Here is a 23,046-nt window from a genome sequence, read left to right on the forward strand (position 1 = left end):
CATGAATGTTAAAATTTGTTGATAGACACACTTTACGAATTAATAACAAGTTGGTGACTGAAATTACAAAACAAACTATGTAAGTTCAAATAGTTCAAATGAAAACGCACTATTGCATCACGGATATGGCAGCTAGCGCTATCTAGGAGGGGACAGAGAACTATTGCGGTTTGGTGGGGGGGCACCCAATAACCCTCGCAAATCGTATGAACTCTGCAAAGCAGATTGTATGGAGCATCATGGCGGAGAGCGAAGATGCAAAACGTGAAAAATGGAGAAACATGTATCGTGGTAAATGTCTTTGACTAACAATGGGTGACTGCTTCCTACCTCATGCATCATGTTCTGACTACATATGACTACTTTAAATTTAAAACAAGTACATGGTCCATGTCCATTGCTCGGGAACACTATTTTTAGATTGTGATCATATTCAATGTGAACACTTCGTTGATGGCCTAACCAAGGCCGTCCGTTTGTCTGTGTTTTGGAAGCTTGTTTTCAACGCACACCACAACGTCTATGGGGAAACTAATGTTACAAGTTTACTTTGTCACAGTCTGTTATCCCTTTTAACTTTTTTGTCTCCTGACTGCTTCCCTGCATTCGTCCGGGTGCTCGCAGTGTGTTTCCTCATCTCTTTTAATTTTGAATTTTAATCTTTTCATGTAGGTTAAGTCCAAACTATTCTATAGAAGATTACGGTTTGTTTTAAATCAACTTCATCATAGGACAGAACTGGTTACTTGTTTTTTTTTATCAATACCCTGTATTTGTTTTGAAGGTTATACACTTTGTGTTCATAGTTTAGTCCCATCTCTGTTGTTTTGTTTTGTTTCTCTAGTTGATAAAATTATATTCCTAGCCGCCAAGAAACAAAATATCTATCTTTCTACTGTAAAATGTTAAAAGTGTTACAAATCTTTTATAATATTCAACATTGGTTTCCATTGGTCTGTTTTAAAAAATTTCATCATCGACTGCATATTGTTGATAAATTGTTTAGGTTTTCTGTTGATTTTACTCCCATACAGTTTTAATTTTTGGATGCATCCATTTAAATTCAAAACTACTAGAATAAAAGTGTTCTAGAAATCTGAATATGTTAATTTTGATGTGTTCTCATCTGTAAGTGCGGGCATTTAGATAACATTACAGGGCCTATTTGCCAGCACCAAAAAAGTAGATTTTAACTGAATAGTGCAAAGTTAAGCTGCGAATGTTTTTAAAATACTTTTGATCTTGGATGGAAGTGTCACTTTGGGGTATTCCTTTGTTTCAGATGATGGTGATATGAAATTAGAAGCAAGCAGAAGAGGACTGAGTTCTGGAGGAAGCAAAAGAGGAGCTGAATTGTACCGCCCAGGTGGTGGTCTGTACCCCAAGTCTCCGCGAGGCGAACTTGAAGACAACATGTCAAATAGCAACAGCAATCTTTACTCTGCCTCTAATGATAAGAGAAATCAAGATCCTCCAAGTGAAGGAACCCAAAATGGACCCAGCCATGGATCTCATTCAAGAGGTGGTTATGGGCGAAAATCTGGCCACTCAGGTAGATCACGTTCAGGTAGATCTGAGAAATCAGATACCCGAAATCCCAGAGATAACAAAGAGGCCACAGTGTCAAAGTTAACTGAAAGACTAGCTCAGGTTACAATAAAAAGAGATGATAACCAACAAAGTGGCCATGAAGCCCCTAAGGGAGAAAATAATGGCTCAACACAGGCTTCTCAGAATGACATAACAAAGAAAGTAAAGAAACCTGAACAACAAATTTATATCCCGAAACCTGTAGCACAATCAATGGCGAATCGAGAAGCTGCCAACAAAGTAAATAATCATCTTAAAGAGGAATTGTGGACAGATGATGACAGTACATCATATTGTGCTGAAGATGACTCCAAAGCTGGAAATTCTCAAGGAAGTAGAGATGGCCGAAAAAGGAAATCAAAGAAAAAGAAACCAAAAGGGAAAAGAAATGAGAACAGTGAAAGGGGTGAGGAGGGAACCACCTCCAACAAGCATGACCCTGTAAGCCGCAGCCAGAATGAAGCACCCAATCGTCAAAACAGTTCAGTTGGAAACAGAATAGACTCTAGTAGATCTCACAGCAAACAAAACCATGATGCTAGGAATGACATTCAACTGCATTCTGGAGGCAGACCAAGTCTTGATGTTAAACTAGAGTCTTCCAGATCTAATAGCAGATCTGCTGCAGAAAGCGTGAACATGAGACTTTCTCATTGGCAAGATAACAGATCTGATCCTTCAAAGAGACCTGGTCATCTTTCTGATCCAATGTCCAAATCCATGATTGAACCAAACAGGAGTGGGCAACTTGAGAGAGATGGACATAGACTTGATGATGCCACTTTAACACAATCGTGGCATGCTGATATGCCTTCCAACAGGAATGTCCGTCTAGGATCAGAACCACGTGGTTCCAATGCAGAGAACTCCAGATCAAGAGATGCCCGGAGTGTTGAACCCACGAGTTGGAATGCAGATAAAGTTCAAGCCAAGCCTCCATCTGGACGAAGAGGAAGTGGAAAGGATATGGCATCATATTCCGGGCCTAGTAATAAGTCAATGCCTAGACACAAGGAAGCTGATGTTCCTCCTCGATTTAGAAAGAAACCATTAGAAAATGGGGTGAAGGACCCACCTGCTTTCAGCAGAGAAAATGCAGGTCCCCAACTCTCAATAGAAGGAAGATTTATTGGAACAACATCAGAGGAGGCATGGGATGGAAGTACAGTCACTTTTCAGGGTTCTCATAGTTCTCACAGTAGTGAGAACAATTACTCAGGACAATATAATTCACTACCTGCTATGTCACTGCCGCCAACTACTGTTTTTAGTCAACCACCCCAGTCATTACCTCCAGCTCAGTCTCATGACCAATGGGCCAATACTCTACCTGGAACCCGACCCAAAGGCCGTGGCAGACTGCGACCTGAGGAAATAGAAATGGAACGTGCTGCTGCTGCTAGAAGGTTCAACCAACCTGGGGGCCTTGACTCCCATTCTGTTTCATCAAGTGTAGAAAGTCTTGCTCATCCCTCCTCTCGACAAGAATGGTCCAACAAACAAACCTCTGCTCCATCTTTATCAGCTGGCAATATTGGTGGGCCTTCACTTAGCCATTCTTATGGGAATCAACCACTACCCAACCCTGGACCATTAAGAAGGTCAGAATAAGTTCAATAATCTTTGATTTTCATTTCTTCTTCTCCTGACTCAAGTTTTGTTTGTGATTGAATTTGCAGGAGAACTAGTGGTGGTAGTCTTCATGGAGATAGAAATAGTGGAGGACGTCGAACTCCCACAGGTCGTCTAACCCCTACTGGACGTCTCACACCAACAGGCCGTCTAACTCCTACTAACTCAGGGAATACAACTCCCATCAGTCCAGGGCAGGAACCTTTCAAAGCCTTAAATGCCGCATGTCAACAGAAGCCAATTGATACAATAGATCTAATTGTTCCTGAAATAACTGTGAGTACTTTTGCGTCACTTATTATCTTCACTAACAATCTTCTATTTTGATTTATCTCAGTCTTAAATAATAAAACTATTTTTGAGCAAGTTCCTCACACATTTATCTTTATGTAGACTGTTGCCTAATCTCTTTTTCTAACATTATTGCTTTTGCTTGTATACTCTTATTAAAACTTTGTTTGATAAAATATGCTTGTTGTGTAACAGGATTGGAATGAAGAGGTAGAGCGGTCAGAGCAACAACAAGCATCCACCTCTAGGCCTCCAAGTTCATTAGACTTTTTGTCAATTCCATGTCAGGATTGGAACGAGGAGGTAGAACGTGCGGAGCAGCTAGCAGAGCACCGAGTAGATAGCAATTTAAAATACTCCCAAGATACCTCTCAGCGAACCAGTCAACAGGCTCAACACAAGTTTGGAACTGTTCCTCAACATGATGATTTTGCTGTCCCGCATCAGGATTGGTGCGAAGAAGTCGAGCGATCGGAGCGCTTAGAGGCCTGTGCTGGATCAGAGGCTCACACTCGCAGTTCCTCACCAGTCTCCAGGACAACTGACAACGTGCAGTGGAAGAAGCCTCTACCAACAACTCAGTGGAAAAAGCCGCGCCGAAGGTAATGGTTGAAGCATGTTTACTTACTTTTGACAGGATGTTTTGATGTGAACTGCAAGGACTGCATTTGGTTTTTTGGAACAACTGGTACCTACAGTCAAAGGATCCTTCAATTGACTGTACAGTTTTTAATATATTACAACTACACACAGCACAAATGGCAAATTAAATATGACACATCTCAAGTTTATAAGTGAAACAAAATGGTAAAATTGTATGAGATATTAACAATTATGCTAAATCAAATATGTAACTTCACTATACACAAGCCATTTAACTTTTCTGCACCTCATCTTCCTTGGAAGCAACTGAGCTGGCTATAATGCTGTATGTTACTGCCTTTCAGGAAAAAGAATAAGGATAAACGAGGAGGAAATGATGGGCAAGTAACAGCATGGCAGATTATTTCACTTTGGCATATGTGTATAATGTGGAGTTGTGCACTCAAGCCAACTTTCCTTTGCCCCTAAATGCTTTATTTCACTTCAATTAATTGTGGTCACTTGAGCATGAGTGTTCCACTAATCAGAATTGTGTTTGTTGCTTCTAAGTGCTGTGCTATGGCCATGATGACTACAAACTCAGTTGTCTGTTGCTTTAGGTTTCTCTACTTAAAACGTGATTGCTTTTAAATTTGGGAATTCAAGTACTGCACCTGAAAGCATTTTGTGGTCACTTCAAAACCACCACTGAAACCTTTTTTCTAGCCCTAGCTTAATATAATCTAAATCTTGATACACTTCAGTCCCAATCCCTAAACACAACACTTAAGTAATGCATAGATTTTGCCTATTTTTTCTGATAAATTCAACAAATTAAAATAATATAAATTCAGTACCCCTTACTTGATATGTGGCATCATGAATTGCTTGTGAATTGTTCTGTACTACTGTGCTGTCTCTTTTTGTATCATACACGAAAGGCTGTGGTTAGTGCATTACATTGAAGAAGTATAACTGTTTTACACTCGTTTGTTTTGGGGGAAAACTGCACCCTACATTCATCTTCATCTGTTAATAATGTAATTGACTGTAGAATTAAAATAAATGGGGGATTGATTTTTTTCCGTCTTAAATGTCTGATGTTTTGATGTGCACGGGTATCACAACTAGTCTCTGGAGAACTAAATGTGGTCTTCTAAAAAATACTGTAGTATTAGTGTTAGTTTGCAGTCTTCATATTTTTGTATTTTTGCTCTTCCTGCTCCTCCCTCAGTCTTTTTTCTTAAATTAAGTTACCTAGAGAGTAGTTTTTCAAATCGTGGGGCCGATAATTTTCCTCTTTTATGATTATGCTATGAGTTTTTTATTTTGCTTTTTATCTTTTTTTCTGATTTCCACTATCTGCCTGTAGCTTGCTGATCTCATGGCATTTTATTTTGGGCCAGGCTTGCACTCAATAGTTTTGGATTTGCATTACAAAATTAGAATAGTATCACTCACGTATTCACACAGTTGTTTTATGTAGTGTTTTTTTTTTTTTAATGTGCTCTGCAGTGCTAGTGGCGAAAGACATGGGCAAGGGAGGCCTCATGAAGCAAACGCCGATCGTCCTCCCAGCAGGTAACGTAAAGCTATGCATGCCCATCCGTTGGCTTAGCCCGTCGACTCGTCGAAGTACAAAAGTCTAAACACGTGTCTTTATTTCTGCAGGGGCGGCAGCCGCGATCACAGTGTGGAGCGTCCGGGCGGGCCTTGGCGCCGGGATCGAAGCCACGACCGAGTCTGGCGGGACCAACCTGGAGGGCCTGGGAGGCCTGCAGGAGCCGGAGGGCCTGGAGTTCCCGGCGGACCCGGCTGGAGGAGGGACCACAGCAAGGAGCGCGGCCTGAGAGACCACAGTCAGGAGCGGGGATGGCGCCCGCCTGGCCACGGCCCTGGCCCTGGCGTGGGCCCAAGTGACCACAGCGCCGAGCTTCGCCGCGACCCAAGCCCCCACGACGGCCACGGCCATGGCAAGCGGAACGGGCCTGACTCCCACGGAGGCCATGGAGGGCGTCACAGGAGGACGAGCGGTCGAGATCATAGCAGCGAGCGAGGCCCTGCAACTGCCCCTGGAGCCCCGCCTGCTCCTGTGCCTCCAGCGGCCGGCGGAGGAAGGAACCGCAGGAATAGCGGCCGAGACCACAGCGGCGACCGGGGAGGCCGTCGCCACAGTGGCCGGGACCACAGCCACGAGAGGGACCGCGGGCGCAACCGCCGCAACAGCGGCCGCGACCACCGGGACCACAGCCACGAGAGGGACCGAGGCCGGCACCGCCGCAACAGCGGCCGAGACCACAGCGGCGGCCGAGACCGGCGTGACCACAGCCGCGAGAACATGGGCGGTCCCATGGGCGGCGGCATGGGCGGCAGCCGGCGCGAGCGGATGGGCCTGGAGTGGCGCAACCGGGACAGGGAGGGCATTGACGACGACTGGAGGCGACCCCCGGCGAGCAAGCAGTCGCCACCCCCTCAAAAGGTAGGGTAGTTTCCCTGATCTATTTACTGAAACTTTGCCGATTCTCCTGTCTATCCGTACTCACAAGTCGCTTCTTCTAGGCTCCTGGCATCCTCGTTCTTCCCCAAGAACAACCATCGGCTGCTTCTGCTCCTCCACCTGCTAGCAATTTGTCTCAGAGGCATCTCTACGATCACAACAATCCCAGTAAGCCAATTATTGTGGTAAATCCAAGTGTTCGTGCTTCGTCGGGTCCACCAAGCTCCAATGGCCCCAGGTATGTTACATAGTCATATTATTGAAATTTCAGACTCACAATGCCGTGCCCTGAAATGTGGTTTTCGTTTCTAGTGATGACTGGTCTCAGAGTCCACAGACCATGCCATATCAACAAAGATTTGAGTCATCAACTATGTTCCCTACACATCACCTGCAGCCAACTGGCTCAATAGTTGCAAACCAATTTGGTCCCTCTCGACCTGCATGGTATGACCCATACAGTGACAACTTCAGGGCTTCAAGTCAACCACATCTCATACTTGATATTGAAAAGGCTGACCTGGAGTTGCATACAATTATAAGTTCGGGCAGGTACCTTGAGTTTTGGAGAAGAGTTGAATACATAAGGTATGTTTAGGATCTTGTTATTATCAATCGCTGTAAAACTTTTGCATTTTTCTTCATACCCCTTAAAACTAATCTTGTTGCAATTTTTTTGTTAAACCAGGCAATTTATCCAGAATGGATTTGTTACTTTTGTACTCTCTGATATAAAGTTTTTGCACAAAGAAAATGCAGACCAACAGCTTTGGAAAATTTTGTTCCACAATTTGATTGAGCTCTTAAGAAAGGGGGTTTCTGAAGGTGGCCCAGATGCTGATCATCAGAAAAAGCTGTTGCTTCAGATTATTGATGATGTAAGCCCTCCTTCTACAAAACTTATCATCTTAATTGTATTTACTTTATTCTTATCCTTCCTTTTCTTTTTAAGGGTACTCAGTTTTTTGAATCACTGCTTGTAAAGTTGCAAGATAAGTATGGATTCCGTTTGGATGATTTTCTATCTGGAGCAGACAATACAAGCAAACTGACAACTGTAATGGCAGTTGCCATACTAGTAGCACAGAAGATATACCTGTTTTTGGGTGACCTTGCTCGGTACCGTGAGCAGGCAAATGAAACATCTAACTACGGAAAGGCCCGACAGTTAGTATCAAATAGTACCATTGACATTTACTTACTTTGCCATATATTCTAGAACTTTCACTTAGACTTTTTACTCGTTCTTTACCTCCACTCTCACTTCCCTCTTGGAGGTGGGAGAACGAGTATTGTGCTTGGTCTGGTGTAATTTAGCGACTCGATTCATCTCGGTAACCACAACACCTACAACTATGCCAGTTGTATCAAACTGTAGGTCTTGGCGGCCTCACCAATCCATAATAGACGTTTTTTTCGGTTTATTACGCAAAATTTAAAGAAATTTCAGAAATAAGGTCGAAAAAATCGCCGGTCGAGCGTGCGTTTCGGATGGTTTTTCTACACGGACAAATATCTTAATAGAGATAAGTTTTACCTGAAAAAATTTGGCTAAACAACTAAAAGTAGGCTAGCCGTTAATGTTTCAACTTAAAACAATCATATTATAACCTTTTTTGGTTCTCATAATGAATAAAACCTATCTCAAATGAAATTCTTCTAACACGAAAAAAACAATCAAGCGCATGCGCGAACAGCGCCATCTATTGAGAAAAGCTAAAACTGCGTCGGCGCGAAAAGTTTTGAAGAGCGGTCATTCACAACAATGATCTTTCTGTTTTCATTTCATAATCACACCAGACCAAACTTGGGTAAAGAACGAGGTTTCTCCTAATGTATCAAATATGTTTGATGCCCTGATGCTCTTCTTGTTTTGTTTCTTCTCTGTGCAGGTGGTATCTGAAAGCACACCAAATTAATCCTAAAAGTGGACGGCCCTACAATCAGCTAGCCATTCTAGCAGTGTATGCGGTAAGTCTCAATATCCTTTTGTAGTTTGCATTACTTGATACATTTTGGTAATGTTTAACCATTATTTTATTGCTCTTTTGTTGTCTTGGTCCAGAGGAGGAAAATTGATGCTGTCTACTATTACATGCGAGGACTTATGGCATCCAATTTTGTTGTGCACACAGCTCGAGAAAATCTGCTCTCTCTCTTTGATGAAAATCGCAAGAAGGTAAGAAATCATTTCATTTTTCATTGGTTTGTTGGATGTTCAGTGACTGGCGCGTGGGCAATGATATTTTGTGGATTGTGTTTTTCACAACACAACCTACAAGCTACTATTGCCCTCGTGCATTTCTTAACAAAATATTTCAGAAGGGACCTTCAGGAGTTTTCTCAGTAACGGTGTCTGTTTACTTTATATGTGGATAGCTATGGTGATGTTTTCTTCATCTTCACTATTATGTTTCTTTAAACTTGGCCCCAAATTAATAACACACTTTTTTTTCCCTATTTTTATTTGAGCCTTCCCTTCTCATGCCTTTTAGGGTGTGAGCATGCTTGTTTCTGGTATCATATTTTCTAATGGATGTTTTAGTCCCATTTTTCATTATTCTAATGTGCCTGTATGGTTTGCAGCATTAAATACCTTTAAACCAAACCAACCTTTGTGCATGAGCACTTAACATGAACAGTGTTTAATGTGCTTATATGTGAAGTTTTCTAATCTTAATCTTCATATACTGTACTTTCCTTGCTCAGTGGTTACATTATTTTCTGTGTATTCCTGGTTTATTACTAACCCAGTGTGCTTTTCAAAACTGGTTCCTTCATTATTCCTCTTTACTTACATTCATTATACTCTTACCATTTTGTACTTTGAACATCTACCGGTAGTCCTATTTCCAACTATTTTCCCTGGCATATTTGTTTGTTATCTCCATTTTCCACTCCTACATAGTTTTTGTCTAAATTATTTCCCTTATATCTGACAAATGTGTACCTTTTTACTATCAATAATGGTATTCCACTTGTTAATTTAATCAATCCACACTTTTAATTTTAAAAAATGATTTTTTTTTTCTTTTGCTTTCCTTGTGACCAGCTCCAGGTGAGATGCCTTACCCTGTCACATGCCTGGTCACTCTTCCTGTGTGTTGCTTGTCCTGTAGCCCCTTTGCTCTGTATATATGCTGGTTTAAGTTTTTCAAATACTGCTGTTGCTCTACTTGTTTGATTTTGTCAAGGATGTGTTTTGCATGTTGGTGTTACCTAGGCAAATTTCTTCTTTCTTGTGTCAGAGCAGTACAGTTCATTGGTTCTCTTTCAACTTGTGTCAAGAAGATGCTTTTGCCAGTTGTAGAATATATGTTCTATCTATATATACCGGGTGTCGAGGCTAAGGCATGCCAGTAAGTTAAGTTGCCTATGCACTGGCTGCACGGGCTGCAGGCGCGGGGCGGGTGGCGAAGGAGTGGCAGCTCCCCCAGAACTTAAGGTGTAATTCACCTTAATTACACCTTACCACCACTACCACCCTCCTGCCATCCTCCCGCGCCTGCAGCCAGTGCATAGGCAACCCAACGTACTAGCAATACTAGCATGTCTTAGTCTGGACACTAGGTACATCAAACTGAGAATATTAAATTATCTATCTACCTCTATGGGTGCCCTAAGTGATAAGGGGGAAATAGATGCATGAAGGAATGAATGGCTTTTGATTGTTTACATTTATTGGGTCAAACTTTGTCTTCAATGTTATTTTAACCACCGTTATGGGTTTGGGATGCATTACTATAATTACCAGACAAGTTGAATATTTGGTGAACTGGGTAATGCACGTCTTTAGATTGATGTTTGAGTCAATGGTTTAGATGCAGCATCGTAAATTTTTTATCTCATAAGAAGTAAATATACTTTGAAATAAGGTGAATGATGCTTGTCAAAGAGAGAATGTGAAGTTCAGTGTGCTCTTCAAGTTTTCTTTGTTTCTTATTTGACTCTCATATATTTGTTTATACAGTATTTGCCTTACTCGTAGATAATTGTAAGATGTGTACTGTTTTTTAGTGTCTAGATGCATTGAATTATGATGAAGTATCAAAAACTTTGTTACAAGTAGAAACAATCTGTGACTCAACTCACACCAATTTCATTTTGTTTTACAGTACGAGCAGACAGAGAAGAAAAGGAGAGAAGAGCGAGAAGCTAAAGAGAGGTCGCGGATGTTGGAGAAGGAAGGTGGTGGCCCACCCAGTCTCAGACGAGAAGTTTGGCATCATCCAAACAATGGTCAACGAGTAAGCAGGACAACATCAAATACCGTGCGTCCCGATCACAGTGATACTGAAGAAGAGCTTGCCAAGTTGAGCAGTGTGGATGTATGTACTTTTAGGAGACAGACCAAGTTGAAGTTGTGTGAGTTTGAACTTAAATTTATTGTTGCTGTTTGAAAACAATTTTCAGCTCAACAAGCGATTTGTGATGAGCTTCATGCACATTCATGGGAAACTTTTCACAAAAGTTGGGTAAGTTTCAGCAAAGTTTCACATCTTACATGTGGATTTGTTTATCTCTTTTTTCCTCCAACCAAATGTTCCTTTATTTCAGCATGGAGACTTTCCAAGAAGCCGCTGTTCAGATGTTGAAAGAGTTCCACGCACTGCTGCAGCATACTCCCATCCCATTGAATGCCAATCGCTTCCTCCAACTGCTGGCGCTAAATATGTTCGCCATTGAGAACACTCAGCTAAAAGGTGAGCAACATTTATTCACTGAGCTGTTCAGAAGTTTCTGCAGGGGGGAAGAAAGGAAAAGGAGGAAGGGAAAGTGGAGGTGGTGGTGGGAGGGAGTGAGATACACTCTGGACCTGTGACTGGCGTTTGCTCCAAATGTGCCAGGCGGCGCCGGTGCGTGCCACTTTGTACAGAGGAGAGGTGAGCCGGGTCAGCCCTGCGGTAGTGAGCAGAGCCACTTACAAACCTGCCAGTGCTGGCCCGGCCCGGCCTGGCCCCCCGCAGGCCGCCCCTGCCGTTCGGCCCGCGAAAGTAGTCTCGGTGTCAGTGGGCGGGGCGGGGCGGCTCATTCGTGCCACGGCTCGGGCGGGTACCCGGGGGGTAGTTAGTCTCCCCAGCGCCCCGCGCTCCCCACGCTCGCGCTTTAGTGGCCCACGCACAGCTGTTTTACCCGCGTGCTCATCGCATTTACGATCCGTCTGGGACTCCGCCGGATCGGAAAAGGCGACGCGGGAACGACGACACGCCGAGGGGCTCCGTCTCACTCCTCGCCACTGACCGCGGAACATCGCTGCGCTGCGCATTTCAGCAGACATTTCGTTATCTGGAATCATCTCGGCATTGGCGATTCTCTCTCTTTCTTTCTCTCCCGCCCGCCCGCTCGTCCGTCCGTCCGTCTTCCCCTGTTTTATTTGCTGTTTACAGCCTCCTTGTGGTTTTGCGCTCTAAACTCCACTGTTTGAAAAGGCCGGAGAACCGTGTGAAGGAAGCGAGAGGCTCGCGAGGACGCAAACCGGACGGACGCGTCCTGTCGCGACGGGGCGGGGTGGGGCAAGGTGTTGCGCCCCGCCCCGCCCCGCCCCGCCGCTGCCCAGGCCGGTGGTGCTATTTTTAGCTCGCTGGCTGGGGCGGTCGGCGCGTCCTGGCGCCGACCCTTGTTGATCGCTCCAGAGACTCGAGGACCTCCCTCCAGTCGCGAAGCCATGCGGCTGGACCTGGAGCCTGGGCCTGGCATCTGCAGGCTGCAGGCGGCCGGGGCGGCGCCACTCCGCACGACGCCGTGCCCCCCCCCCCCCCCCGGTTTCCTAGTGATGCTAATGCCGCGCTACATATTGCTGCAAGCAGCCAAGTCGGCTTGGCTCGTCTGATAAATGAAGTAATTTATTTATTCGGGCGGGCGGTGCTGTGCGGCGGTCTTTGATGAGTTTTTTTTGTGGATGTTGGGGGGGGGGGGCTAAGAGGAGTGCAGAGTTAAAAGAAAACGTGTGCAGAGAAAGTACGAACTCGTCGGCAGGATCGAACAAATCGTCTCTTCTTGTGGGCCAGGAGGGTGGAACCCGTCCTCCGTGTGTAGGCTTGCGCCTAGGAGGGTCGAGAACGTGCTACATTGTCCAGGCGTGTTCGCTCTCTTGCCGACCCGTGGTAGCCGAAGGTTTGGGTGGGGCTCGGTAGCCCACACCAACATACAGGGGCTTTGTACAGTACTGCCAACCTTGCCAACCTTTCAGGCGGCTTCCAATCCAAGGGCTGACCCCGCGGGTGGTGGCTCAAAGCCCCGTCTGGTTTCGTCCGTCCCGCCGTGATCCCTCACGTAGCACCCACCTGCGTCCCCGTCCGACAGTAGCGCCTCCTCACGTCACGGCGCGGCCCGGACTCTCGCATACCTGTGTCGAACTTGTGCCCGGGCCGGTCCGAGCCGATGTGGGTCAAGGCTAAGCTAGCTAGGCGGCCCGGGGCCGGCTCCGCCACGCCCGCGCGTTGGGACGATGGTGCCGCGCCGGTGGGAGAATTGATAGCCGCGCATCAAAACCGATCCGAGGATGAGGGTGTCGACGACGACGGCGAGGAGCAAAGAGGACGACGACAGCGAGGACGATGAGGACTTCGACGACATAGTGGTGGGGTGGGCATGGGCAAGAGTGGCCATTCCCCTCCCCCCCTCCCTTCCTCGCCTGCTTCCTCACCGGGGGCGTGGGAGCCACCCCGTGCCGTTTTCCACACTCCACATACCTCGCTCGCTCGGTTGCCGTCCGGTTCCACCGCCGCCTCTCTGGTCCCGCAAAGTCGCGTTTAAGTCTCTGTTTGCTTATCTCGGGTACAAGGAGAGAGAGAGAGACAAGGGGGCGGGGGAGGAGGAGAAGCCTTTGCGGTGTCCGATGCTGCTTGTTTGTCAGGACATTTTGACGACTCGGCCCAGTTGTCCGGGGTAGAGGGGGACGGGTGAGGATGCGCCGCGATATGGCGTCGTAAAGTACCCAGCCGCACTCGTTACGGCGCGCGTCGTCCGTCAAGGGTTCAAACACCGGTGGCGCCGACGGCCTTTTTTATTCCTTTTCTTTCTCTCCACTGTTGTTATTGTTTTTGCCCGTGCCCTCCGCCTCCCTTCCCCTTGACGCTGCCGCGCGAGAGTGCGTCGAAGTGCGGTGATGTATCCAGTCATAAAAGTGGCCCCGGGAGCTCAAACGGGTCTCGGTCTCTGGCCGCTCGGGCCATCCCGCTAATCAGCCCTGCTCTGACGGCTCCTACCAGCGCTGCGCAGGCTGCGCTGGAGGCTACTCGGGAGGCTCCTCGCGAGACTGCGACCTTCTCCACTTCACCCCGTACCCGCGCCCCCTACCCACCCTTGACCAACCCAGACCCACCAGCCTGGCCCAGAGGTTCATTGTTTGACATGTTCACGTCTAGTAAGCGGATATAGGATAGAGCGGACAGAGCGGTCCTTCGCGCGACCGTACGACGCCGTACTCCGCTCGAGGCACGCGCCCCCTCCCTTACCGCCCGCTCTTCCTTGCTCGAATATTTATTCATCTTTATTTTTATTTTTTGCGATCGCCAAATCGTCAGCTGCTGGAGGATAATAGCCCTTTCGTTTCTTCTTCTTCTTCCTATGCTTCTCTCATTTTTTAAATTTGGGTTCGCGGCGGTGGGTGAGCCTCGTGTTGCCCAGCATCCGCGCAGGAATGTGGCATGTGGCATCAATCAGACTAATGCACCGTCTACTGCAACGGTCCGCGCAGAGAGGAAAATGGGGGGGGGGGGGGCGTGGCGCCGGCAGGGCCTCCGACCTGTGTGTGTGTGTGCGCGCGGTGCGCCCCGCGGTGCAGCAGGGATTCAGACCAAAGTGTTTTAAATTTTGTTGCTCTTCCTCCACTTCCTTCGGGCATCGGTATTATACCGCGAGCTCGGCGTGAGTTTCGATTAATTGTATTCCCATTAATAAGGTAAAATACCATCTTCCTTTGTGTGTGTGTTTTGAGCGTTTTGCAAATAGTTTTTTTGCAACTTCGAAGACAATATGCTTCTCCCGGAGAGAGTCGTGTTGTTCGCATTGAGTGAAATTTTCTCTTCGGTCTCTCCCTTCCTGCTGTCAGCCAGTCGCTGGACGTGGGTGCTGAAGTGTGGACCACCGCTGGGCGCCCCTGAGCCGGCCCCGCCCCGCCGGGCCTTTGCTTTGCTCGGCTCGGCTCAGAGCTTTCATTTTCTTCTCTTGTTGATTAATGGCGAAAGAGCGGAGCCTACGCGGCCCGCGTGGCGTCCCACGGCGGACGGCCCATGGCGGCCCATGGCGGCTCATGCAGGCCCTGGCCGCGGGGAGCCACGCGGGGCCGGCCCGGGCCGCGGGGCGAGGTGTGCCGTACTGCGACTGCGAGCGTGTGTTTCGATTAAGGCCAGCGCGGTCCGCCCCGCCCGCGGCCCGCCAGATGGCGTCGTCCTCGCTGCCGGCGCTCATCAGCTTGCCGAGGAGGAGGAGGAGGAGGAGGCGAAGTATCTTGCAGCAGCAGCAGCAGCGTGCGCCCAGAGGTCGTTGCCCTTCCCGCGAGCACCTCGGCCTCCACCCGGTGGCCGTGGGCGCCCTATGCGCTCAGTCTGGAGGGACTAGTAGCGCCGTGTTTAACAACGCCGAGAGCACCTTTGTTGTGTCGTGGAGGTCGAGGCCCTCATGTTGCTGGTGCCGCCCAGGGGGTCGCCGCGCCCGCCACCCGCGCCGCCGCCCTGACGTGCGTGAGCGCGCCGCTCTGCCCGGCCCGGCGACGTGTCAGCCCCGGGACTGCGCGTCAGTGGGGTTCACAGACAGGCCCCCCCGCAGACGGGGCCCCCGGGCCAGGCGGGGCGCCTGGCGCGCGCGGGGTAGGCAACCCCGCCGAGCACGCCTGCGCGCGTCTGCTGCCAGCGGCCTACCCGGCAGGCGCTCCGCTGCGGAGAGAGCGCGCCGCGCGGTGGTGCCTCCTCCCCCGGTAACTCGCCCCCAAGCTCGCCCCCTACATCTTTCACCTCCCACCAATTTCGGGTAGATTAGGGTCCCGCGACTCTTTGTAGGTCCGTCGGGCGGTCCAGCAGACCCGGCCGGCCGATGCAGATCCCCAGGGCCGAATGCTCGGCCCCGGCACTGCGGGCCCGGGTCACCTGCTGCTGCTGGAGGAGGAGCTCGTCGAGTGGACTTGACATGCCTGGAATCGGCTTTCCGGAGCCCGCTGCTCTGCTGCCGCGGCCTGCCACCGCGGCGGTCACGGCTACGATGCGGTCTGCGCTGCGGCGCGGGGTCGACGACCCGCTCCGGCGCGCTGCTCCGACTCCGGCGGCCCCGGCCCCCCGGCCGGCAGCGACCTTGACAAGGTTGCCGTCCGCTCGCAGCAATGGCTGAGCCGCGCTGCGCCGTGCTGCCTGCCGTGCTCCGCCCCACCCCCTGCAGCCCCCCTGCAGGTCTGCACACTGCTGCTGCTCCTGCTGCTGCTCCTGCTGCTGCTCCTGCTGCTGCTCCTGCTGCTGCTGGAGCCCCTGCTGCAGGCAGAGTGCAGTGCTCCTCGCCTCGCCGTGCGCTGCTCCGCGCCTGCTGCCGACAGCCGACACTTGTTGACTTTTTGACGTAGCACGTCAGACGTGGATGATATGGTATCGTGCTGTGTCCGCGTCAGCTGGCTTTGCCGTATTATGTAACAAGGCTCATCCCCCCCTCCCCATTTTTCCGACCCAAGGAAACGAGCAATCTGCCAGAGGGGTATTTGTCGTTTTGGCTGTTTGACTAGCCAGTACGAATCAGTTGTTGAATATTGCATGTTCCGCCTTGCGCTTGCCCAGGTGGGTGGCCGGGACGAGTAATTTTTTCGTCGGAGAAGGAGATGATGCTGGTCCTTGGTCCTTGTCCGTTGCGGCGGGCGGGCGCGGGCGGCGCAGCACTTTGTCGTGAAATGAAGCGATGATGCAGGAGCAAGGGCGAGGCGAAGGAATGTGCGCTCCGCGGGGAAGAAGAAGAGGGGGGAGGGGGGGGGGGGGGGGTGGGGGGGGGAGGAGAGAGAGGGGGGGGGGGGGGGGGGGGGAGTGGTCTTGCCCGGTTGCCTGGCGTCTCCGTCTCAACTTCTTTTATGTATCCTGCGGGAGGGAAGCGTTATTTTCGATTTGATTGACGGAGGAGCAACTGCGCTGCTGCTGCCGCCGCTGCACGCCACGTCGTCGTCCTGGGTCCGGTGCCCTGCGGAGCCACACGCACGCACGCACACACTCGGGGCGTGCGTGCGTGTGTGTATTTTTATTCACACATACACGCGGCCAGCTCTGCCCCGGGGGCCATTAGCGCCCGGGGTCCTGGCCTGCTGCCGCCCGCGGCCGGCTAATTGTTTTTGCGAGACGCGCGCTGCTGGCGTGACGAGGCCGCTGGCCATCCGTGTGCGACTGTGCGTCGCCGTGCGTACCGGGGCGTAAACCCGGTGGTTAGCCGTCGAGGGGTTGGTTGTTACCGGCTAAAGGCCGTGTGTCTGTCTGTCCGCAGCCGAGGAGGAGGAGGCGGGCTACCGCTCGGCCGCGCAGGAGGCGGCCCTCATCGTGTCGCTGCAGATGTTCTCGGTGCTGCTGGAGCGGTGCGTGGCGCTGCTGCGCGACCAGGGCGGCCCGGGCGCCGCGCCCCGCGACCAGCTCGTCGACCTGGACGTGGTCGCCCTGCTGCCCGCCATCAAGATCTGGTGCGACTGGCTGACGTGCCACGAGCACGTCTGGAACCCGCCGCCCAACGCGGCCGACTACCACGTGGGGCCGCCCGGCGACACGTGGTCCCGGCTCGCCGGCCTCGTCAACATGCTGGAGACGCTGGACGTGAATCGCGCCAAGATCGAGGAGAAACCCGTGGAGGGCTACATCCAGGTGAGCTGCCCGCCCACCCGTAGGGTTGGCCTGAGGTTTTTTCCTCATTGTTTTTTTTTTAATTCTGATTTTCTCTCTCTTTTTATTTTAATTGAATTTTTCTGATATTTTAAAAGTGACGTATCCCTTGGACTGACCCTGATGTTGACGCTGGCGCTGTTTCAGGTGCGGCTGCCGGAGGACATGACGCTGGCGGGCTTCATGCCCCTCATGACGCTGATGCAGGAGCCGCTGTACGCGGACCGAGACCTGGACCCCGAGCTCGTGCACGTGTGCGCCCGGCTCAAGCGGCTGCTCTTCTTCGGTCACACGTTCCTCTGCGGTATTGACCCTCCCGTGTTGCGCCTGCACAAGGACGAGACCGGGCGTAGCGAGTACATCTCCGTTGCCGCGCGCCCTCCCTACCGCCACCAGCACAAGCAGGCCCCGGCGGCGGCCAGCGCCAGCCCGGCCGACTCGCTGAGCGACGCGGACCTGGACCTGGACGTGGACCTGGAGGAGGAGCAGGACGGGCTGCAGGACAAGGAGGACGAGCTGACCCCGGCCGCGGACGCGACGGCGGACGAGGTGCGCGCGCTGCTAGCGCGCAAGGAGCAGCTCGAGCGGCACCGCCGCCAGCAGGAACGCCACCGCAAGCGCGTGCAGGTAAGGGATCGTGCCCAAACCGCGTGACTTTTGCACACGGAGAGGCCGTGCTTTCGGAAAAAGGGGAGGGGGTCCAAATATTGTGGGGACCCTAAAGGTTGAGGACGGTGATTGGAGTCCAAAGTGACCAGTGACCCCATGGTATTTTTACCCTGGGGTACACATATCATGGAGTGCCTACGGACTCCAATGACCGTCTTGAAATCCCACAATATTTGGACCCTCCCTCTCGAAAGTCACGTGGTTCGTGCACGATCGGGTTGACGTGGACGGGCTCGCGTCGCTCTCGAGTGGACGAGGCCGCTCAATGTGTGCGTCTGCTGCTGTGTCCCCAGGACATAATCCGGCAGTCGGCTGTGGAGGTGGAGATCGAGGTGCGGCCGCACTTCATTGTGCCGGACACCAACTGCTTCGTGGACCACCTGCCCCACCTGAAGCTCATCGCTTGCGGACAGACGTTCCAGCTGATGGTCCCCACCGTCGGTAAGTACCCCTCCTGCCCTCCGCCACTATACTGCTCACCCCGTCTGATTTGTCTCTCTATAGTTTCTGTTTCAACACATTCATTTAATTTCATTATTTTCGTGTGAAACAGTCGTCGGCGAGCTCGAGGGTCTGCAGCGGGGCGCCCGTCCCGGCGAGACCGTGGACGCGGCCGCCGCCGCCCGCGCCGAGCGCGTCGCGCGCAGCGCCAAGGAGGCCCTGGCCTTCCTGCAGCAGCGGCCCCGGCCCCCGAGCCTGCGCTGTGTCACCACCCGCGGCTCGACGCTGGCCTCGGCGACCTTCTCGTCGGAGGACGACGGCCAGCAGGACATGCTGAACGATGACAAGATTCTGACCACGTGTCTTAATCTGAGTCGCACGACGAGCAAGGATGAAGTGAAACCTGGTAGGTACTCGTCGGCGGGGCGGTTGTCCGCTGTAGGTCCGCTCTCGACGTGCGAAGGCAACTCTTGCTCATGCCCGTGTTTTTTCTGCCGCAGGTGAGCCGCGCCGTCTGGTGCGCGACGTGGTGCTGCTGACGGACGACCGCAACCTCCGCGTCAAGGCGCTCTCGAGGGACGTCCCCGTCCGGGAACTGCCCGACTTCATGCGCTGGGCCAACTTGGGTTGAGGAGCAAGGGAGAGAGGCATTGGATAGCTGTAGCGCCGCCTCGCAAGGCATTGAGAGAGAGAGAGAGAAAGCAATAGAGGGGGTGCCCCTGGGTCTCTGTCCTCGTGAAGGCGGCAACGCTAGGAGTTTGAAGTTCCTTTAGTAACTTAGCCCCCTAGGTCGTGTAGGCCCTGAAACCCTCCGTGCGGCACGCCCACGGCCCTGACGCCCCGCGCGCCCCGCGCCCAGCGAGCACAGTGTGCACTGTCCAGTCAGTCCAGGGCGGAGCTGGTGCTGCCAAAGAGTCTGTGATTCTGATCGAGGTGCACCGACATGGCATTGCACCGACGCGGGTTGGCCAACAGAGCCTTGCCTTTCGGCTACTTTTCTTGTGTGATATTTATACCTCCTCACGAGCTGTGTTATTATTTAGCAGACTTTAAATAATAATGGTTGTAATAAAATGCCGAATGTGCCTTGGCAAGAGTTGCTCCGCGGTTGGCCAGCCCTCGGTGGAGGTTTGCAGGTGTCGTGCCTGTTGGGATCACAGGTCCCCTTTGGCCCATAGTTGTCTTTCTGTGGGACTTGCACCCCGCCCCGTGGCTGAGTTACCCACTCTTGCCTTCTGCTACGGTATTGTGGCAATGACTGATTTAGTTTGTTACCGTTCAATATTGACTAGTAGAATGGCAAGAGTGCCATGGTGATCTTTTCGCTCTTTCATCCAAATGCTTTAATGATGTGTGATATAGGATAATGAGCACTGACTGGAGGAGCCATGCTCCACTTAAGCTAGGATACTTTTATCAATTATGAGTGTCTTCTTCTCTATGACTTATTCTCAAGTACTCATTTAGTTTTCCTTATTTTTTTCTGTACCTTAACTATTTTTTTTAATTTTATCTCTTTGTTACTGCCAGATGGTAGAGGATTAATGATGATGTAGATTTTTTTGAGAGATGTACCACTATGTAACATTTTTCTCGTCCATGATGTTCTGGTGATTATAATCAAATTAGAAACTAGTGTATTCTCAATCACACTTCTATGGTACTAAGGTCTTACCATGTATACTGCAAATGTAATTACCCTTATTTGAATGTCATAGTTTGTAGCCATCCTAACGTACTATCATCTCTACATGTAATTGTTGATTTTGGCTTTTTAAAAATTACCTAGGGTCCTTGCACTCTTATGATTAAGTGTTGAAAGTTTGCTGCACTAATGTTAGATTGTAGATTTCATATAGATTGGTTCAACATACAGTTTTTGGCTTTGTTTTTCATGCTGGCTCTTCATCAAAGCCTAACTTTTAGTTTGTACCCTTCTTTGAACTTTCTTTGGTAAATCTCTCCCATTCTGCTGTGAATGAAATTAGCCTCCGTTGTGACTGTTTAGATATGAGGATTTTAACTTAAGACATTAAAGCAGCCTATGCTGATAGAAGTGGTAAATACCGGTCTCAGAAGTATAGCTCTAGTTGTACATTCCTCTAGATAATTTTAAACCAAAGAGAGTGGTGTGTTGAGCCATTTCACTTTTGTTTTGGTTGCATTCTTTTCTGTTGATTGCCTTAAACTGCAGCGGTATTCAAATGAATTGTATTATTTACTGCCTCCTCTTTGTATGAAAGACATTCTGTTAATCTTTGTCTTGCTTCTACTAGAAACTTGAACATTAATTATGCGAGGTTGTTATTTATCTATCTACTGACAGTTGATTTTTGTTTGCCCTCACTTCACATGGCAGGTATAGAAAACCATTATCTTATTGTTATGTACATGTGTATGACCCTACCTGTTGATGTCGTTTAATCAAAATGCGCTTCTTCCCACTTTTTGGGTCCGGTTAAAGGGTAATTCTAAATCCGTAACTGCCATGTCGGAGAACTGTTCAAAGTTCACTGTGAAATGTTAGTTTAAATGGTTCCAGGTTGAAGGGAACCTGATGTTTTATATTTTAGTATGTTTGTTATTATGTTAGTTTAATTATGGAGCGTTATATGATTAAAGCAGCTTTGTCATAGTCTCTCCTCAGTAATTGTCATAATTTCTCTTACGGAGACTTGTTTGAAAAAGAACTGACTTCAAACTACCTGCATTTAGTGTACGTCATCTAATTTTACTTTTTCCTGAACCTGTGTGATACCTCTACCTTATGCTTGTGTGCTGTTCAATTTTCCACTGTGAATTAGTGAAGCACGTTGTACCTTCCTAGGCTGTTTAAATGTTTTCTCCTCAATCAAAATGCCTGAGATACTAAGTATTAATTTAAGTTAGGACGGTAACATGTAAATTTTTTGGCTTCTCAGATTTGAAAATTTGTGCTCAAATCTTAAAATGTTCCTTTCTCAATTGGTTTTTGTAAATACCGGTAGTTAATTTTAACTCATTTTCATTGTTGTCATTAAGTGTATTGATTCTCATAAGCTTATTTTTTCTTGTTTGTTTTTTCTCTTATTTTCCTTAACATTGTGGCATTTGTGCACATGTACTTAACTGTACAGACTAGTTATTTTTCTAATTTGATTACGGACACTCTTTGATAATTTACAGGCGGCTTGCCAATCGCAGTTTGTGCCATATTTTTGTTGTTTTAATGAACTGTAAAGAAAACGGCCTACGGTAAGGTAAACCGCTGACTTAATGTTAGGAACGCGGAATAAACCAATTCCCTGGAAACAGCATGCGTCTTTATTAACACCCTTAATGTCTGGATCCGAGTGCAGTTTACGAAGACGGTGTTAGTCAAGCTCGGGAAAGGAAGGTGTCAATGGACTTGAGCAGAACACAGTCGAGAACGGGGGCTCGGGGAAGAGCATTTTCCCACGGCTAGGCTGGGCTGGGCAAGCCTGGGCACCGTGCGCCAATGTCAATGCCTTCTAGTAAAGTCTGGGCTTCACCGTCCAGCAGTTGCTCCCACCCACTCCACCCGGTCGCAGACTACACCTCACCATCGACAGGGTGTCGGCCAGGGTGTCGTTTTTAGTCGTTCCCCAAGATTCTCGGATCTGTAAAGCCCAAGGATGAGGAAGAGGGCGCTTCAACCTAGCCGTACCGATGCTCCAGCCCAACACACAAAAGACAATTTTCAGCTAATAAGCTACCCTCGCTCCGTCGTGTTTATTTTCACTGGCAGGTGTCTTGTACGGGGAGCGTGAGGGGATGGGGTGGTGCGGAGCTTGGTGTGCTCGAGCGCAAGGCGCCCCTGGCCGCCCTTCTCGGGACTCCCGCCGGAGCCGCCCCTGGAGCCGCCCCTGGAGCCGCCGGAGCTGGAGCCCCGGAGCATGATTGCGAGGTGACGGACCTCCCGCATTCCGTTGGCACTCTCACGTGCTCTGCCCCGCCCCGCCCCGCCCCGCCCCGCCCTGCCGGCGCTGGAGCTGGGCTGGGGTCGCCGCCGGAGCGCGCACAGCCAGGCCTTTGTCTGGAACCCGTTTTCAGGAGTACGCCCGGAGCTGGCCGCGGAGCCGCCGCCGGGGGGAGCTGCCGTCGAGCTGCCGTGCGTCCAGCCCGGCGACAGCTGCGGCGCGGGGGCGGCCGCGACGTCATGGACCGTGGCGTTTGACCAGGGCGGCGTCGGGCCGGCGGCGGGGTCGTCCTTCCGGTGGGGAGGAAGGTGTTGTCCAGCGTCCCCTGGACGTCCCTGGCGGCTGGAGCTGCCACTGCGATACTCTCTTGAGGTAGTAGACACGGCGCCACTGGCGGTGCTGCCGAGCAGAGATTGCTTCCGGACGTGTTGTTGGGCATGTGCGTGCGTGCGTGCGTGCGTGCGTGCGTGCGTGCGTGCGCGCGCGCCCGGGGAGTGCAAGGAGGAGAGGACTGGCGCCACTGAGCGATCGGTGGGTGTTTGGCTAATGACTAATGGGTCGGCAAGAACGAACGGGATTTTAACCCCCCCCC

General features: G+C 50.3%; 1 protein-coding gene across 6 annotated transcripts; it reads left to right on the forward strand.

Annotated features, from left to right (window-relative positions):
• The first annotated feature begins 156 nt into the window (after positions 1–156).
• On the forward strand, positions 157–21,825 carry LOC113201805 (telomerase-binding protein EST1A). Of its 6 annotated transcripts, none has more exons than XM_052271279.1 (21): positions 157–291; positions 1,283–3,191; positions 3,270–3,498; positions 3,709–4,115; positions 4,461–4,496; positions 5,611–5,676; positions 5,767–6,574; positions 6,655–6,830; positions 6,905–7,180; positions 7,281–7,470; positions 7,545–7,759; positions 8,485–8,563; positions 8,658–8,771; positions 10,708–10,920; positions 11,006–11,067; positions 11,150–11,295; positions 17,039–17,406; positions 17,572–18,051; positions 18,387–18,534; positions 18,647–18,940; positions 19,035–21,825. In XM_052271279.1, exons 1-21 carry the CDS (start codon positions 207–209, stop codon positions 19,163–19,165), a joined length of 6,432 nt encoding a protein of 2,143 aa, XP_052127239.1. In that variant the 5' UTR covers positions 157–206; the 3' UTR covers positions 19,166–21,825. The 6 variants fall into 6 exon arrangements, with proteins under 6 accessions (XP_052127239.1, XP_026271514.1, XP_052127242.1 ...); XM_026415729.2 differs by lacking the exon at positions 157–291 and adding an exon at positions 366–558; XM_052271282.1 differs by lacking the exon at positions 157–291 and adding an exon at positions 366–558 and having other exon boundaries at positions 3,961–4,115.
• The last annotated feature ends 1,221 nt before the right edge of the window (positions 21,826–23,046 follow it).

The sequence above is a fragment of the Frankliniella occidentalis genome, unplaced genomic scaffold (genome assembly GCF_000697945.3).
Source record: "Frankliniella occidentalis isolate FOCC.00 unplaced genomic scaffold, Focc_3.1 Scaffold156, whole genome shotgun sequence".
NCBI classification, from domain to species: Eukaryota; Metazoa; Arthropoda; class Insecta; order Thysanoptera; family Thripidae; genus Frankliniella; species Frankliniella occidentalis.